The sequence below is a fragment of the Chiloscyllium plagiosum genome, chromosome 42 (genome assembly GCF_004010195.1).
Source record: "Chiloscyllium plagiosum isolate BGI_BamShark_2017 chromosome 42, ASM401019v2, whole genome shotgun sequence".
NCBI classification, from domain to species: domain Eukaryota; kingdom Metazoa; phylum Chordata; class Chondrichthyes; order Orectolobiformes; family Hemiscylliidae; genus Chiloscyllium; species Chiloscyllium plagiosum.
The window spans coordinates 13,152,094-13,170,659 of NC_057751.1; the positions used below are offsets into that span (position 1 = coordinate 13,152,094).

The 18,566-nt window shown below is 39.4% G+C and overlaps 1 protein-coding gene across 3 annotated transcripts; it reads right to left on the reverse strand.

The window, feature by feature from the left end:
- Nucleotides 1-3,453: 3,453 nt before the first annotated feature.
- On the reverse strand, nucleotides 3,454-18,491 carry LOC122543144 (heterogeneous nuclear ribonucleoprotein H3-like). 3 transcript variants are annotated; one of them, XM_043681511.1, is made up of 12 exons: nucleotides 18,419-18,491; nucleotides 15,885-16,000; nucleotides 14,196-14,351; nucleotides 12,963-13,106; nucleotides 9,683-9,821; nucleotides 7,462-7,652; nucleotides 7,175-7,273; nucleotides 6,834-6,955; nucleotides 6,281-6,416; nucleotides 5,570-5,686; nucleotides 4,995-5,099; nucleotides 3,454-4,715 (listed from the first exon to the last, which is right to left on the reverse strand). In XM_043681511.1, the coding sequence occupies exons 2-12, from the start codon at nucleotides 15,961-15,963 to the stop codon at nucleotides 4,618-4,620; spliced, it is 1,386 nt and encodes a 461-aa protein (XP_043537446.1). In that variant the 5' UTR covers nucleotides 15,964-16,000; nucleotides 18,419-18,491; the 3' UTR covers nucleotides 3,454-4,617. The 3 variants fall into 3 exon arrangements, with proteins under 3 accessions (XP_043537446.1, XP_043537445.1, XP_043537444.1); XM_043681510.1 differs by lacking the exon at nucleotides 18,419-18,491 and adding an exon at nucleotides 18,080-18,146; XM_043681509.1 differs by lacking the exon at nucleotides 18,419-18,491 and adding an exon at nucleotides 17,973-18,145.
- Between the last annotated feature and the right edge of the window lie 75 nt (nucleotides 18,492-18,566).

Consider the following 18,566-nt stretch of genomic DNA (forward strand, 5'->3'; position numbering starts at 1 on the left):
TGAATTACATAAATACAGATATTTCGGCTATCCTAACAAGGGCTTTTATTTAATTTAATTGAGATTACAAACCTGGCTGGTCCGCGGCCCCTCGGGGGAGGAATCCCGCACGAATACGGGTTTTATTATATCTGATGCTAACACATCCCGAGCATGTAAGAGACTTAAATATACACCCTGGCTAGTTGTAGGTTAGATTAGTAGATAGTTGTTTTGTTTGTTTGTTTTTTTTTCTTTTCGGGTTTTTTTTTTTGTTGTTTTGTTTTTTTTGTCAAATTTTGGCTATTGTATATTTGAGCTAATTGTATATCAATGTTTATACGAGAGTTTTGTTTATTTTTGTAAACTTGTAAAAATGTTAAATTTCTAATAAAAATATCTATACAAAAAAAAAGAAAACCAGAGGTTCCAACATGAAACATGTCCACAACTCTAAATTTGGCCACTTTCTTTAAGAGTGGTGTCACCTCAGTGCAAAGGATCACAGAACACAAGGGAAGTTAAGCAGACAGATACCCCTGTGTGACCATCTCCTAAACAAATGACCTGGGATAAAATGAGCTTCAAAGTTTATGCGAAGATTTGTAGCTCGGGTGCTCGTTGTGGTTCTGTTCGCCGAGCTGGGAATTTGTGTTGCAGACGTTTCGTCCCCTGTCGCGGTGACATCCTCAGTGCTTGGGAGTCTCCTGTGAAGCGCTTCTGTGATGTTTCCTCCGGCATTTATAGTGATTTTGTATCTGCCGCTTCCGGTTGTCAGTTCCAGCTGTCCGCTGCAGTGGCCAGTATATTGGGTCCAGGTTGATGTGCTTATTGATTGAATCTGTGGAGGAGTGCCATGCCTCTAGGAATTCCCTGGCTGTTCTGTTTGGCTTGTCCTGTAATAGTAGTGTTGTCCCAGTCGAACTCATGTTGCTTGTCATTGGAGTGTGTGGCTACTAACGGAACGAGGACATGCCGCAACACATACATCAAGAGCATTTCCGAACTGACAGCCAGACTACTGCAACCACTAGGACTCATAACAGCACACAAACCAACAGCCATTCTCAGACAACTCACCAGGACGAAGGACCCGATACCCAGCATGAGCAAAACCAATGTAGTGTACAAAATCCCATGCAAGGACTGCACAAAACACTACATAGGACAAACAGGGAGACAGCTAGTGATCCGCATCCATGAACACCAACTAGCCACAAAACGACATGACCAGCTATCCTTAGTAGCCACACACTCCAATGACAAGCAACATTAGTTCGACTGGGACAACACTACTATTATTGGACAAGCCAAACAGAACAGCCAGGGAATTCCTAGAGGCATGGCACTCCTCCACAGATTCAATAATAAGCACATCGACCTGGACCCAATATACCGGCCACTGCAGCGGACAGCTGGAACTGACAATCGGAAGCGGCAGTTACAAAATCACTATAAATGCCGGAGGAAACATCACAGAAGTGCTTCACAGGAGGCTCCCAAGGATGTCACCTGGACAGGGGACGAAACGTTTGCAACATATGATCCCAGCTTGGCGAACAGAACCACAATAAAATGAGCTTACTAGGGTAAAGCCACTTCAGAACAATACACTGACAGACTTGACTGAACAGGACATAATGACTGAATTACTAAATGAGAGCAGTGACAGGTACAGGTGACTTCTTGGTAAACGTTTTTCCTTCCCAATAGGTTGTTCAGAATGATCTAGCAGTTACTGCAGTTTCTCCATGGGGAAATCTTCAGGAAGTACATCAATAAGTTCAACTAGTCCAGAGGATTATGAAATGACCAGGAACAAAATTCTTCAAAGGAGATAGGGTAACTTCAGAGTTGAGGGATCTGGACCAGACGGTTTGTATTATTTAGTGAAAACTAGTTATCAGCTAATGGGAGGCTTCTTAAGTTGGCAGACAATGCAATGATGGCAGATGCCTAAGCACCCTTTAGCGCCCAAGAGTAAAGATTAAAGCCTGTAGGATAGTGGATTCTTTTTCCACCATCAAGTCAATCATAAGGTTGATCTTTTAATGCTCAGCCCAAAGTAAGTGAATCTCAGGCTTCAAAATGTTCAGATTTTTAAAAAGGTCATTACCTAAAGGATTACAAATATTCCATGGGTGAATATACCAACAACTGATACATCAGCCTATCTTGGACATGTTAACTGTTGCATGCAAACTATTCATTGGATAACATTTGTTGAAGGCAAATGCTATTTGATATCTTGGCTCGGATTTTTGAATACTCAGCAGGTTAGTGGCAAGACTGATAGGACATTGTGATTTGCCAATGAAAGACATACTGATACAGTGAGAACAAAAAAAAAGGCTGAAAATGTGTTGCTGGAGAAGCACAGCAGGTCAGGCAGCATCCAAGGAACAGGAGAATTGACGTTTCGGGCATAAGCCCTTTCTGAACAAAAAAGGCAGCAAATGATATAATAGTTAAGAGGATGCAAGTCACATGAAGGATTCCAAAGACTAACCTATTAAAATACTGTGTATGTGTCAGTTCTGAAGAGTCATCACTGGACTCAATGTTAACTGTACTTCATCTGTACAGATGCTACTAGACTCATTCCACTCCTCCAGCGATTTGTTTTTGTAACAGTTCTTTGCTATTTATAGTTAGTACTAGAAACTCAAGCATCACAAGGTTCACTGACCACAAGCCAAAGACCGATTCATAAATTTAGAAATTTGACTCTTCTTCAAAAAGGGATGCACCAATGAATAAAGCGGACAGGATTTGTCTCAAAAATTTAAGAATGGACTGGAAGACAGAATGACCATACAGACAATACTAAAAAAGGAAATCACTTTTTCAGTGGTTGTATTAAGAAATGCTGACTGTATCACCAGACAAACTTCAAACCAGAGGCTTGAAGTCCATTCTCTTGATGAATTATTACTCATGACATTTCACATGCAGGTGAACAGTGCAGCTCACGTAATAAGTCAGCAACAAATTTTGCCAGGACCTGCAGTGAAGAGCAATTTAAAAAGGAGATCAACAGTCAGTTATTCATTCATTCATTCATTCATTCAATCAGCCCATTACATCTGCACCCTGTGCACTAGATCCCACTAAGTTGGGACAACATGTCAGAAACAATAGTGATTCTTACGTCCCACCTAAGGCAGCAGTGTATTTCAAATTTTAAACTCATGTGCCACCTAACATTTATTGCCCCTGGTCATTTCATACCTTTTCTCACCTGCATAATCATATTCAGCCATTCATGAAAATTATGTACGCTGTGCACTATTAACAGAAACCTAGTGCAATTCACATCTGCAAATAAAATGTACAGCAGCAGCATCTTCCAATGTCCTTGCTTCTCCAGGCAAGATCAATTGCACAAGTGTGAAGTTGGCAATCATGTACAGAAATTCAGGGACTAAGTAGGGCTCCACATGAGCCCTGAAGAAAGCTTGTCCTGTTCACATATTTCTGAAATTACACTTTATTATATTCACCATTAGAAATGTACAGTAAGTCATCTTTCACATATGCTGAAAAAAGTACAGATTTCAGAAGCTGCACATTCAATTGTCAAAGTCAATATGTCCCACTGAACAAAGCATGGCAACCAAAAAAACCACCTTTCAGGAAAAAAGGTACCAAGGTACACTTCTCATTTGTAACACTACATTGCTAACAGTCAAGAAATTAAGAATCAAGGTTAAAAACGATGTGAACCAGACAGACATACTTAAAAAAAACAACAGCAACTGCCGAAGAAAACGTTTGCTTGGATTTCCAATAGCAACGCTCAAGAATACAAGCAGGAGGAACTGACAGCTCAACACTGTTGTAACACCCTATATCTGCATTCCAGAAGACAAACAAATGCCAACTGAGAATCTCGCAAGTAGCTGTTAAAATTAGCTGGAGGGAGCAACAGAAGTGAACAGGGTAACCAAAAGACGTACAATTTGAACTTGGAACAGTATGTGCAGTTGTGGTCTAATTGGTGACTGAATGGGACAGAAATGGTTCATAAAGAAATTAGTAAAAGATGTTCACCAGATGTCCATAACCGCACATTTCTACATGTGACATTCAACCTCAAATTGAACAAAGTGTGGACATTTTGTTGGTGATCCTCTGGTAAAGACCATAGAAACAGAAGCAAAATCTCTCCTGGTTTCATTTTTAAAATGGTATCACCCAAGTAAAAAAAGTATTCACAATCACACAACTTGCTCAGAATATTTGTAAAAGGTGATCTAATGTTAGATTTTGTTTAGTTAAAATAATTAAGAATTCATCAAAAGGCGGCTTTGAACTAGATGTTTACTTTGATTTGCCACATTCACTCAAGTCCAAAATTATCAAAACAAGTTTTAAACTCTCCATCAGGTCTAATACCCGAAGCTTCAAACAAAGTTACCCAAGCCTGGACAACATGGGCTTTCTATGTTTACACCAAAACATGTAAAAAAATAAAAAGAATTGCAAAGTAGCTCTATTAGTAAAAATATTACTGCTTTTGGTTCAGACGAAAAAACAAACAGCAATGCTGCTGCATTGGTCATCCATTATGAAATTGTGGCAGAGTTTGGGTTCTTGAAGCTTGTGGCTCATGGCCTGATGAGCATAATTTTAAGTTTACATTCTCCATCCAGCCATGCTTGTATCGAGGTTGCCCATTCCCATGTGCTGATTTGGATTGCCTGAATATCCACCTCCTCCCATACCCCCATAACCTGCAATTGAAAGAGAACAAGGTTTTAGAACAATCAATACTTCAAATTTGTATTAACAAACTTTCAAGTTCCAATATTACATTCAGCTTGCACCTTAATCTTGTGTAAAAAGAAAATTAACCTCTAAAATGAATTGTTGCCAATTATTCATTTCACATATCAAGTTAGCTATTCGACATGTCAACTGTGATAAATTCTCCTAAAGCTGTTTGTTTCCTAAATAAAGCAACTCATCCAAAAGTTGGAACCAAAGTTTTAGTAACATACAGTTGTACTTACCAAATCCACGTGTGTTTCCAGGATTTCCATATCCATAGCTATTGCCCATATTGCCATAGCTATTGGCCATAGCCTGACTGTTATGAGCATAGCCTCCTTGAGTGCCTGTGGATCAACACAAAATGCACACTTACATCTATCATTCTTCCCCCATAGCAACTACCCCCATCTAAACAAAGCACTAAAACTTGTTTACATTCACCAGTATAGCTTGCAAATCACTAAGCTTCAATATTGCACTAACCTACTTTACATGAAGGATTGCAATCAGGTACTCTTTGCAATAGGCAGATCGTGGAGTGGAGCATGATAGCACAGGGTGTGTGCGCGCGCACGTGCGTGTGTGTATAGTCTGAACTGAACAACCACTACATTCAAGTGGTTGTTTCCATGACCTGCTCAGGCTTATACATCTGGTCAGCAATATCCTCTAGTTTTTGGCCTACACATTGCTGAACAAACAAGTGTTAACAAACATGCGTATATAGGCCCACCTAAAAATCTGTAAATCGACTCATGGACACAAGGCAAACTAGAAACAGTATCAGATGGACAGCCATAATGGAGAAAATTACCTGCTGCATAATGGTCCATGCCCATGCCCATTGCACCCATTCTATGATTTCCATAGCCACCAGGCCCAGCTCCCATGTTTGCAGTGGAATCCAGGAACAATTCGATATATCTGTGTTCTAAGTAGTAAATTTCAGTTAGTAAGGACACAATTTGCAATCACGCATTTTGACATTAATGAACAATTTCAAACGGAGGAAAAACTAAATCAAATGAACTCCCAAAATTCCAGAGAACTTAAAAAGATGCAAAGATAATCCCTTCAACTTGTGAACTGGAAGCATCAAAAGATTTAGTGTTGCAAAAGGCAATTCCAGGATTAGGCCTTAGCCATCTGGCAAAGTAACAATATGAAACATGTCAATGGGAGCTAAAAATAAGTTTCGATACAAAAGTAGACTTAAAAGGACTGTTATGTATAAAACTTGATTTTTGGTTTAATTGTTCTTCAAGTTGCATGCGTGTGGTTTTTATCAGAGTACTTTCGGTGAATTGGTCACAGCGAAAGCTTTGAAATGAAAGTCCAAATGCTTAATTTGTCCTTACTTTATCTAATCTGTATAAAGTTAGCAGATTTAAACTCAGCATGTACAATGAAGCTCTTGGTAGAAAACTGAAGTTGAAAAACTGATGATTTGTTGACAAATGCTAAAATCAAGTTGAACCAAAGGGTCTGGTTCTGTGCTGTACCCCTATGACACTGAACTACTTACGCATATGAGCTTTATCTTTCGACATAGCAGCAACTGCATCTTCATGCGTGGCAAACTCAACATCAGCCTCTCCAGTAAGCCGACCATCAGAGCCATATTCAAAGTTTATCTTTACAGGAATCAGCGGTGAAAAGAACTACAAGGAACGTAATAGTACAGTTGTAAACAAATGAACAAAAGTAAGTTAGAGGTATTTCCCCTCAAACGAAAAAAATAACCATTTTGTTTTGCAACATTTAATGAAAGCACAATGGGTCCAAAAGCAAGCAATAATTTTGTAAAGGTTTGTACTGTGTAACATTCACATTAGGAACCAAAGACAAACAAACAATAAATTTCACACCTTCCTAGACAATATGCTTCTATTTTCATCATCATGGGCTTCAGTCTGTCACATGAAAAGCTAGCACAAGAACTATCGTCTATCATCTGTCATGCAATATTCAAATTGTTTCTATTTGAAATGAACAAAATATCAGCCATTACCCTCCACCCTCTTTCCCCCCCCCCCCCCCAAAACTTATAAAGCAAATTCCTCAAAAGTCACACTTACATCAGCAACATCTCCTTCTGAAGCTCTGAAAGGTAATCCCCTCATATGTACGTAATGACCTGTACCATTCTGAAACAGGGGACCAGCATCACCTGCTCCACCGTAACCACGACTGCCCATACCTAGATAGCAAGAATATTCAGTTACATACATGGATGTATCTCCATGATCAAGTTATCCAACATTAACATATCAAGTTCTAGACACAATGTGCAATTCATTTATTCGTCTAATTCAAAAAGTAAAAGAACTTCTGCTTTGCTGCAAAGACACCATTGATTAAAAGCACTAACCAAATTTCAGCCAAACGCCTTTCCTTCTCTTAAGCAAAGATGCCCTACCTCTATCCATCATTCCACCACCTCTGGAATTGTGTCCGTATGCATCACGTCCATAACCGTAGTTATCATTATAAACATAATCATCAAAGTTGCCATAACCTAGGGAGAAAAGGAGACACGCTGGCTTGAACCAAAAGATAGACCAAACTTTAATTCCAACCTCTCAATTACATGCCTCAAGTTAGAGGCACGTTACGATGATTGCATTTTTCAGACGTATGAATCAATGCATTAGTGCAATGCTAAAGTGTTCATAAAAATGGAGCGAAAGCTGCCCATGCTCTTACCTCCACCATAGCCAGATCCTCTACGTGCACGGTCAAACATGTCTCCTCTCATGGGCCCTGGACCACCGTAGCCACTTCTTCCACCTCCCATTGGTCTGTCATAGGGTCCTGGTCGCTGACCCATTAACCTTCTTGGAGGATCATGGAAAGTTCGAACCTCACCTCTGCTGCTCCTGAAGATTTCAATATACCTAAACAGCCACAATTGATATATTTACATCTTGCCTTCAGCTATTTCAGTTCATTACTCAACATGTTGATATTATGGTTGCAGATTTCTCTGGTGAAAAGACTTCAAAATTCAACCACTTGACCAGAACATACATCCTGGAACAGAATAAGCAATTTGAAACTGGCTCTTCCAAAGAAAAAAAAAGCCCACATTCACGGACACCAAAGAGATGTTTTCATCATTTATTTTGGAAGCAGGCTGAAGTATCAAGGTCGACGGCATGGCTCTTGAAGACAAAGGATGTGCTTCATAGCTCAGGGACAGTTTATGGGAGCTGTTTTATGAAAATAGCAACTTTGAAACACATTTACATAAACTAAATTCATACGCAAAGCAAAATTTTCAAAATGCATCCTGGTGTATCTCTATTATTAATGAGCGAGTATATTTAAAACAGCAGTCTTATCCATTATAACTGGATGGCACCCTGAAACACAAGTCACTCAGATCAATCAGTTTGGCATGTCTGAAAATGGATCTAATTACCTTTTCACCAGAGCAATCTGTCTACATTATCTAAACAAAAATAAGCATAGTCAATTTTTCAAACATAGCAGCTATTTAATTTTTGAAATAACCTTCCATTTAGATATAAAATGTCTGACTTGCAGTAGCAAAATTTGAAGCATAGGAGCCAGTTACATGAAGTAACTGCAGGTTGTTTCATAGTCTGGTGTTCATGAACCTGATGCCAATAATGAACTATTCACCTACATCTGGTTCCAGTAGTGAAATTCTTGAACTATCCAAGAACACAGTAAATTGTTTACCACAACACAATGTGTGTCATGCAATTTGGTTTAAATTGTATTTGTCATATGCATATTCCATCTAAATTCCAATGATTACTGTGACCATCTGGTTTCCAATGACTACCAGAAACCTGACTGCAAGTAGCCACTTGGCTGCTCTATATGGTCAGAAACATCAGAATATAAATCGTAGTAATGCAACTCGTACAGTTCCTCAACTCCAGAAATATTTGATTAAGGAACACATCTTTGCAAATGAGGAACTACAGAGAGTGCAATCTTGGCATCGTTTCCAGAATTCTGGATTCCACCAACCCCAAGTGCCATCCAATACCAGAGGCTCAAAGAAGTTAAGGTCTGGTGGGAAACTGCAAACAAAATAAAAACAAAACAAAAAACAAAAGACAAGGTGACACAGTCACGGCACCTGAACTACTTTAAATATCTAGTACTGCTCCCTCCAAAACGATCAATGAGATAAAATTTCAAGCTACATGCAATAAGGCATCAAGTCAGACATTTTAAATACCAAGTTTAATGCAAGATATCAGAGATACAACACAAGCATTTTGGACAAAATTTCACCAATTAGCTATTAATACCCGACGCTTCTGAACGCGAATCTGAATACTGATTTCAAGTGCAATACTTTTCTACTGGAAAACAGAATAGTTAAAACTCAGCAAACCTAGTAGTCTTCATCTTGCCATTTGGTGAGATGAAGACAAACACATGGAATGCTGTGTGCTTCACGCACAAAGTGATAAATTAATGAAGTGGGGCAGGGGGAGAAAATGTCCCACAATTGCGACATTGCTTTGAGAATGTTACAATTTAATTTGCACTTTGGATATGTAATTTAATTAGTCCAAATCAACATGTTTGAACAAATTACTTAAACTGAGTCAAATTGAAACAATTCAAATTTTAAAACATTTACATCCACGATAATCCTAACTGCAAGGCCCTCTAGAAAAACAATCTTTACAAAGTTGGGACTGAAGGGCAAACATGGCCCTGGCTTATCATTTAAATCAATTTAATTTTCAAGTAACATATAGAAGGCCCAGCAGTATAAGACATCATTTTGACAATTTAGAAAAATCAGTTGAGTCCCCACTCAAGTTTCCAATGGCGTGTGGGAGGTTCGACTATTTTCTCTGCAAGAACAGATGAATTCTGCAACCTGAACAAGTGGGCTTAAAGACGTATGAGCCACCCTTCCGTCCATCCCCACCTGTGCCCTATTCTTTCCTTGTGTTTCCCCAGTGCTTTTTCAGCTATCTCCTTTGATGCAAACTGCACGAAGGCTTCCCCCGTGCTTCTCCCCTGGTAGTCCACCGGCAATGTTATCCCATTTGGCACGATTTCCAACCCTTCAACCCAAGGACAAATACCCCACAAGGGGAACAATATTAAAAATTGAAACATTCCTACTCATGCACATACTACAGAATATAAATATTGAGTACTGATGTCAGAATTGACTAATGAAACCAATGGCTGCAGAATGCTTTTTAAATAAAGCAAAGATCCAACAAAAAAAAGTCAGATAGGTTTGCACATTTTTATAAACCAACACTTACAAAGGAGCAGGACAACATTGTTTTAACTAATATTAAAAACATGAATTAAATTCTAAGGAATTATTAAATCATGACCACAATCAGTAGGTTGCTACTGTCATACTCAAATTGTTTCAGCCTTACACCTACAAGAGAAACCAAGATGACTGCCAATAAACATTAAAGTTCAAATGGTATAACTTAAGACCTGATTAATTTGTCCTTGTTCACAGATTTGTCCTCCCTAAAGTAACAATCATGTTGACAAAACTTCAGAAATAACGACATTTCTGTTCACTTGTATCACCAGGATTAAAAAAAAGTATCTGGGCACAATTCCTATCTTAATGTACAATGGAACAGTAAAGAGAGTTTCATGCAGTTTGTTAATGAAGAAAATCAATTGCTGTTTTCTCCACTTCACACCAAAAGTCAGGGCCTTAATTGCAAGCAAATGAATGAAGCCCCACTTGCTGTTAAGAGTCTGCACAAATTGTTGTCAAAACAGAACCTTTTCAGTGTCACTTACTAGCTGGAAACAGCCCACATCATATTATTTGACATAATTACTGATTAACAGCCTACAATACTTAGTTTACTTAATTAAAACAAGTAATGCAACAAATTTAGAAGAAATGCATGAATCGGCATGCAATTAAGGAACTACACACTGATTGCAGAAACTTTAACTACTTTCCTCCAAGTAAATCTTAGGCTTAGTGATGGAATCCAATACTTGTGATTGACTGTTTAAACTGCACAAATAGTAAAGAGCATGAAGCTCCAGTATTACACTAAACTGAGGATCCTTTTGCTTTAGGTAATTAGCAATATGCAGCCTGTGCATTCACCAAGCAAACTCTGCATCAATACACCAATTTAGCATGGTCTTAAAATATAAGAGTCCATTTATAATACATGCCGCAAGTTACTGACTGTGAAGAAACCATAAGAGTATCAAACCAGTTGCTGGTCCCAACAGCTAGGTGACTGCATTAGATCATCACTGAAGTTAACTTATTCAATATGAATCCTGACTTTTCTAGCACTTTCAATTAGTCCAGACAGAAACATTTACGGCAACACAAATTCAATTGTCGACCTATCTCCTGATACTACAAATCTATGGCAGATCAGCTGGCTGAATCCAAAGTCATTCGGCGCCAGAGTTTTGGGAAACCAGTACTTTTTGAAATGCTATTCGAAATGAATAATGCATCACAGGCAGTGTCCTTATTTGCTCTCTGACCATGCTGACAGGATTAGTGCAACAAGAACTGCATTTTGCTCAGAGGTCCTTGCAGTGGTCAAAAATCTTGCCAATGCTCATCATGATGTTTCATGCATGAGAAGTAGCCTTGTAAACACATACATGAAATGTACCTTCATTTGGAGGTGCACATGCGACTGGAAACATGGAGAATGCAGTTTTTAAAAATCAAGAGACAAAGCATAGTAAGGGGCATTGTATTGAACCATAATATCAATGTTAATTGGATGAATAATGAGGGATTTTGTTTTCTGATTAATGTAAACTTCTGGTCCAGTTATAAATTCTTCACAGCCAGTAACTACAGTGAATTGTAGTGCTGAGACATCAGTTGCACAACTTAAAAATCTTAACATTTTGTAAATCAGTAGAAACTGTTATGGAAATAAAATAACCCAATTCAAAAAAAGGGAGAGACACCTGTTAGAGGGTTTCATCCCTTTTGTGGGTAATCCCACTTGAAGGCATGAGAAGCCAAATGCAGACAGGCAGTTAACACAGCCATAAAAGCAATGGCTAGAGCTGCAATAATCCAGGTCACAACTCCTCTGTATCAAAGAGGTGACCAGCCTTTGGTGAAATTACCCCAACACTGGAAAAGGTGGGTTTGGAAACTCCATTGGAATGGCAAGCACATACCTGCATCCACCACTCCATGGTGCAACACAACAAATGCCAAATTACAGCATGACTGTATAGCCTGAACCCAGAAATTTAACTCAACTGTACACAAACACTAAAGGAATAGTTTTGAATACTAGCACCACTGCTCAGAAGTCACATTACAGTACTAGCACTATATACCATTATGAAGTATTACCAGTGCTAAATTTCAGCCCATAAAACTTAAAATATTTGAAGAACTCTAAACATATTTAGAGTTTAAGATTTTGAGTTAACTGCTGCAGTTAACATGCAGTTAGCAACTGCGCATGGTGAAGTTAATATTCTAAACTATTCCTTCCAAAGTTAACAAGGATAACTAATTTTGTTATTACTGGCTCACAAGATTGGACTCAAGGATTATCTTCTTTGGAACAAAAAGCAATTCAGTCTTAAAATGAAAAGCCAAAAAGGACTAATTAAGTCACAGGCCCAAAGTATCTTTTTGAAAAAAAAAAGGTAAAAAGTAAATGTTTGCTGGCTTTGTCATCAAAGGTAACCTACGCCCCAAAAAAGTTCATCTTTAAACAAAATTAGTTTGGTGACTTCGAGCAACAAAGCTTTGCCAGGACCATGAAGCTCACGAGTGACCCTTGTCGAAAACCGCTATCAAAATCCCCAACACTATTTTCTTTAGTGACGTTGAAAACAAATGGCATTTCTTAATCAAAGTTACCTTTATTCTAAGTCACTATGCTAAGCTTTAAAACAGATATTTTAATCACTGTTTTCATTAAAGCATCCTTTTAAAAACAAAAAAAAACCTTGTGCCCAATTCTATGTGCCACTCTAGGTCACAATCATTTTACTATTCCATCCCCTGCATCTACCAAAAAAAAAAAAATAGAATTCATTAGCTGTGTACACTAACACCAAATACAAATCCCATTGGATGGGCTACACAAATCCACCCTTAAATAAAGTAATCCACATTACAATTATTGCCCCCTACCCACATCAGATTCACAAGCCCAAATATTTGGTTCCAATATTGGAGAAAGTGACAAATTAACATGTACCTGTGAAAAACTGCAAAATTTCCTCTTTACTGCAGCCAAAGGGTAAACCCCTGAGGCGCACTGTTCCATCGCTCGTGGACTCAGTTTGGTTAGGGTTAGCATGTTTTAGTGCCCAGTCCATTTCAGTGGCTTTAGTCTCAAACACTGTGAACACAAGTTTGCAAATACTAACAAAAACGAACATGTTGTACAATTATTTGCCAAATACCAATAGAAGACAACATGGACAAAGTCATTTCTCATGCCATGCACTGCAATAACAATATTCCAGTACACGTCTAGCAGATTACCTCACATAAAAACCATAAATTGCACCGTCTGCATTTTTCAATACTGTCCAGACTACTGGAATGTTTGACATTAATATGAACATCTTATCTGGTAATATTTTAGCAGGCTATTGTTCTTTAATGAAATTTTTCCATTCACCCTTAAAAGTCTAAGAGCAAAGTACTGGAAATCTGAAATAAACAGATGGATAAATTCGAGTTCAGGCAACATCTGTGGAGAACTAAACAGTTGACATAGCTGGGTCTTGAAGCTAAACTGAAAACATGATGCATCTCGGTCTCCTGAGATGCAGTCAAAACTAGGTTCCTCCAGCACGTTGTGTTTGTGTCTCCTTAATAGTCTCTTGCTTATTGATATACTCTGCAATACTCTCATATTAGAACATGGTCACGAGGTCTGAAAACCAAACTTCACTACAAACATCAGCTAATTCTATTATTAAGCGACAGAAGTTGTCGATTGCCAGTTCAGTCATTGTGCATTCAACTAAACTTCCGACAAAGGAGAAGCAAAAGCAACACATCACTAAGCAAGAGCAATCTCAAAATTTCAGCTCTCACCATTCTATGTATCTTGGACCAGAACGAGACGAGAGTCTCAGCAGCTAAAGGCTTGCGACCAATTTGGGATACGCGAATAGGGGTTTATCGGGCTGAGGAGTTTAGAATTGGAAGGTAGGGAGAATCAGTAGAAACATGTCTGTTTGAAGCATAAACCTAGAACTGATGTGAATCAGCAGGGTGGAAGACAGTAATGCACAAATGAACACCCTGGAAAAGTTTACTATGGCCACAGAACTTCAATACTCAATGCTCCTTCTATAAAAAGCTGTTGCTTTCAGTTCTCCTCCTTCTGCCTGCGCACCCCCCCTACAATTACTACAAAGGTACAAGAACCTGCTACATAAACACACGTTGAGCGATGGTTTAAAATGTCACGCACCTTCAATGTATCGATGGCCCATACTTTCCCGGTCTTTTGCAAGGGCACGCTTTACATCTTCCTCACTTTCCAGCTGAACAAAGGCTTCACCACTTGGGCGGCCTTCTCTTAAATAGGTGAAGTGTATTCCAGCAGTTCCATTTAATATCTTGCAATCTAAAAGCAGCACACATGATTAACTGATTTTTTTTTCCTCTTGTCCCAATTGGTGTGGGGTGATGGCATGTGAAGCAGGACATGCAAAAACAGCAAAGGCATTGGTGAACAAAAAAAAAACTTAATGGCACAAGACATTGTCTCAAATGCAAGTGAAATTTTAACACGTCAGCTTCCAGCAAACCAATCACTACCTTCAGCATCTCCAACTGATTACTTAACGTGACAAAACACAGCAAAATCTTCCTAGAGAATTAGAGCACACATTCATAGTCTTCAATTAGGAGATCAAAAGTCCAAAATCATTTGAACTTTTAACTTTGCCAACAGGATTTCCGATGAGCAGCTGGGCAGGATCCAGCTGCATTCTGATGTTGGATATTTGTAATTCAGTGACACAGCAAGACTTCAGAACTAGTTCAATGTCACTTCAGCATGCAAACCCAACAACACTTAACCTCTAAAAACTTCTGATAGTTCAAAGACTTGATTACAATCTGGTGAGATTAACCAAATTGAAGTGTGTGAAATGGGTGGAAACGTAAAATTCCTTGTCCTCAAACTGCTAAAAAAAAGTGCTGTATGACACACCGTTATAGACTTAAGTTGGAATGCAGTCACTGGGGCTGATCACTCAATGTATGAAAACGATAAGTCTCTTAAAATAAAAAAAAAGGGAGTAAAAAGTAATAGAAGGTTCAGATGCTCAAAATAAGCCAGGGCTCCTTTGCTTAAGGAAACGATAAATAAGACACTGAATGTGAATATGGAAGTGAGGAAAAACAACTTAGTCACCATGATATAAAAATCAGGAAAACAGCAGCTTCTATGGTGCTCCTCACCACAACAGATTTCCATAGGCAAGACTGCAACTTCAGGCAAATTAATTATAGAATCCTTACAGTGTGGAAACAGGATTTTGGCCCAACAAGTCCACTATGAACCTCTGAATAGTAACCCACACAGACCCATTCCCTTACCCTATTACTCTGCACGTCGCGTGCCGAATGTATCTAACCACCATGATAGGCAATTTGGTACAGCCAATTCACCTGACCTGCACGTCTTTGTACTGTGGAAGGAAACCTGAGCACCCAGAGGAAACTGACAGTCACTGGAGGCTGGAATTGAACCTGGTTCCCTGATGCTATGAGGCAGCAGTGCTAACCACTTAGCCATCATGCCACCGAGCCTTGATTCACATGATGCTCCAACAAAATAAGAAACAGAGTCAGAGATGTATAGCACAGAAACATGTAAAAAAAGTTCAGCAATTCAAGTATGAATAGTGTCAAGTCAGTTCTTCTCAGGTACTTAAAACGATGCCCAGAGACAAAAAACTGTTTTAACACACTGCAGTAAGATTCAGGAACATGTTTATGTAAGAAACCCCAAGTTTACCTATTACTGTATGGCATAAGTCATGAGTTACTGTGAAAGTGATTCCCTAAACATGAAATCCAAACTTTAAAGTCACAAGTTAAAAATTCTATTTTTCCATAAAGCCTTATCATTGAGATGAATTCACAAAACCTGAGAAGAAGCGTAACACTTCATCAGCAGTGCAAGACCATGGAAGTCCACGGACACGGACAACAAAATCTTCATCCATTGTAATTGCCTGTAACACACAGATCTCTTCACAAAGCCTGAAAACAAAACAAAAAAAAAGATTAATTGTAAAGATTTGCACACAATGCAAGGTGATTTTATCTTTTCAATGCAAGGATACTCAACTGTAATATTTTACAGTTATATTTGTTGAGTGTTCAGATATGTATACTTAAAAATTCAAAAGCACCACACAACACATGGAAAGAAACTACCATGACTACACTCAATCCTAACACCATGGCAATCCAAGGAATACTTTCTAGTATACACAAACGCATACACGAATTTATTTTGCAAACATAAAAAAATCACAATCTTAACACAAGAGCCTAATGGTATTATTGTTAGATGATTAATCCAGAAACTCAGCTAATGTTTGGGGACCCAGCTTTAAATCCCACCAAGGCAGATGGTGGAAGATAAATTAAGAGAAGAATCAGGGATTGAGGAACTTGACTGACAACCTTTTAGAAATGAATAAAGTCTTGACAGGTACGGATAAAGGTTTTCCCTAGGGTGGGGGACTTCAAGACATGGGAACATTTTAAGGTGAAGGGAGAAAGATTTAAAAATACAAGGGTTTTTCTTTAAAGAGTGGTCCCTATGTGGAACAAATTGCCAGAGGAAGTGGTGGATGCAGACATTTAAATAAATACATGAATAAGAAATGTTTGGAGGGACATGGGTCAAGCACAGACAGGTGCCAGTAGTTTAATTTGGCATTATATTCCAAATGGACTGCTTGGAATAAATGGTCTGTTTTCATGCTGTATGACAGCCTGTGAAACCATGCCTGATTATCAGATAAAACCATTTGGTCCACCACAATCTTTCCAGAAAGAAATCTACCATTCGTACTGGTCTGGGCTACATGTTAATCCAGACCCACAGCAATTGCCCTTAGTCCACTGGTAGTTGGGAATGTGTAGTAAATGCCAACTGAGACAGAGATAGATACACAAGGAAGAAAGAACACAGCAAGTCAAGTAGTACAATGTGGAGAAGTCGACACTGAAGAACAGTTACACCCGAAACATTGACTTCACCTCCCAATCCTCCATAACTTGCTGTGTTCTTCCAGCCTCATGCTAGACTACCTTGCATTCCTGCATCTGTCGTTTCTGTCTCTGACCTAGTCAGAGAAGCAGATAAAGCATAAATAAAATGAACAAAAAAACACCTTAACATCTGCAGCCACATTAATTCAATAAATAAAACAAAATCAGTGGTGAGAAAAACATTTCGGTCGTGCAAAGAAGTGACATGATCCAAAGCAACAACTAACTGCAATTCCAGGTACAGGGAGAACCGTCAAGTTGCTGGATCTGCGTGATCTTATCGCAACCCCTGGCGTGCAGTTTGTTTTTTTTTGGGGGGGGGGGGGGCTCAAATCATTTGGTTTGCCTCAAGTCATTGATTTCACCAATCCTGCCAATGCAGGGCGCTAACACACCGCGTGTAACTTATGAGGAACAAGGGAAGATGGCATATCGCCCACGCCAGGGAAGCACGAGGGAAAAGAAAGCGTGAAGAAACACAGCAAACAACCCTGAATGGAGGTACGTGGCCTCTGAAAACGAAGTGGTGGCAAGCCCGGGACGAAGAGAAGGGGCAGACACCAACTAAAAAAAAAGACCACGGTGGAGACAAAGGGGACCAACTAAAACTCCCCGGATTCACTCCGACGGGTGCCATCAAACCTCGAGCCCGATTACGGACGAGTAGCTATTCTTTCTTTTGAAAGAGGGACATAGATAGATAGATAGAGATAAAAGGCCAGGCTTCAAAAGTAAATAAGAAAAGTCGAACGGAAGTAACTGGAAAGCCAAACGGCGCCAAGAACCGGCAGCAGCGTCCATTACAAAACAAACGCACCCCCTCAACGAACGCGGGTAAAATGGCGGCCGCGCTTCACAACGGCCTCGTGTTCCAATATCATCACCACCCTCCCCCTCCTCAAACTGCCATAAAATATCAACTCCCATCATAAAACATGAAGGCGCGTACGGAATAGCTTCAGGATCGAAACGCCTGAAGACGGGCCAGATAGTTCGCGGTGGACAGGCAGTAAGATAACGTTCGGAAGCGATGCTTTCTTCGCTCCCTCTCTTTACCTGCGACTCTCCTCCTCGCCTCAACAGCACGACAGCGCCTACTAACGTCATCCGCCGGAAATAAACGGGATTGTGCCGTCAATCCCCCCCCCCCTCCTCCTCATGATCATTTAAAATCTTCCTCCGAAATCAATCATACGCACCGAGTAAACGACTGACAGAAAGCAAAAACAAAAATGCTACTCGTGTGATTTTTTTTAAAAAAACCTCATTTCACTCAACTATTTACGTTCAAAAAACTGCACCAGCCCACTCTGATTGGCTACAGCGACGAAAGCATACGTCAGTGATGTTTCACGGGCTTTGATTTTAAGAGGGGAAATACATTTCTTGCCTTACCGAATTCAAAAGGACGATCGTGCAAATGACCAGAACTGAGTTTTTCCGTTAACGGCGTATGGGGGGGAGGGCTTTTCTACAGATTATCCCGCTCTTTACCGCCGGTCATTGGTTTGAAGGACATACGGGCCGTTATTGGGCGGTGGCT

What these genes read in the sequence shown, in the direction of transcription:
- LOC122543144 (XM_043681509.1), bottom strand. Translation starts at nt 18,130, where the DNA reads ATGACGTTAGTAGGCGCTGTCGTGCTGTTGAGGCGAGGAGGAGAGTCG. An exon ending in TTCGATCCTGAAGCTATTCC is followed by an intron (nt 16,001 to 17,972) that starts GTACGCGCCTTC and finishes TTTTGTTTTCAG; the next exon opens with GCTTTGTGAAGAGATCTGTG. An exon ending in GGGCCATCGATACATTGAAG is followed by an intron (nt 13,107 to 14,195) that starts GTGCGTGACATT and finishes TTGTGTTCACAG; the next exon opens with TGTTTGAGACTAAAGCCACT.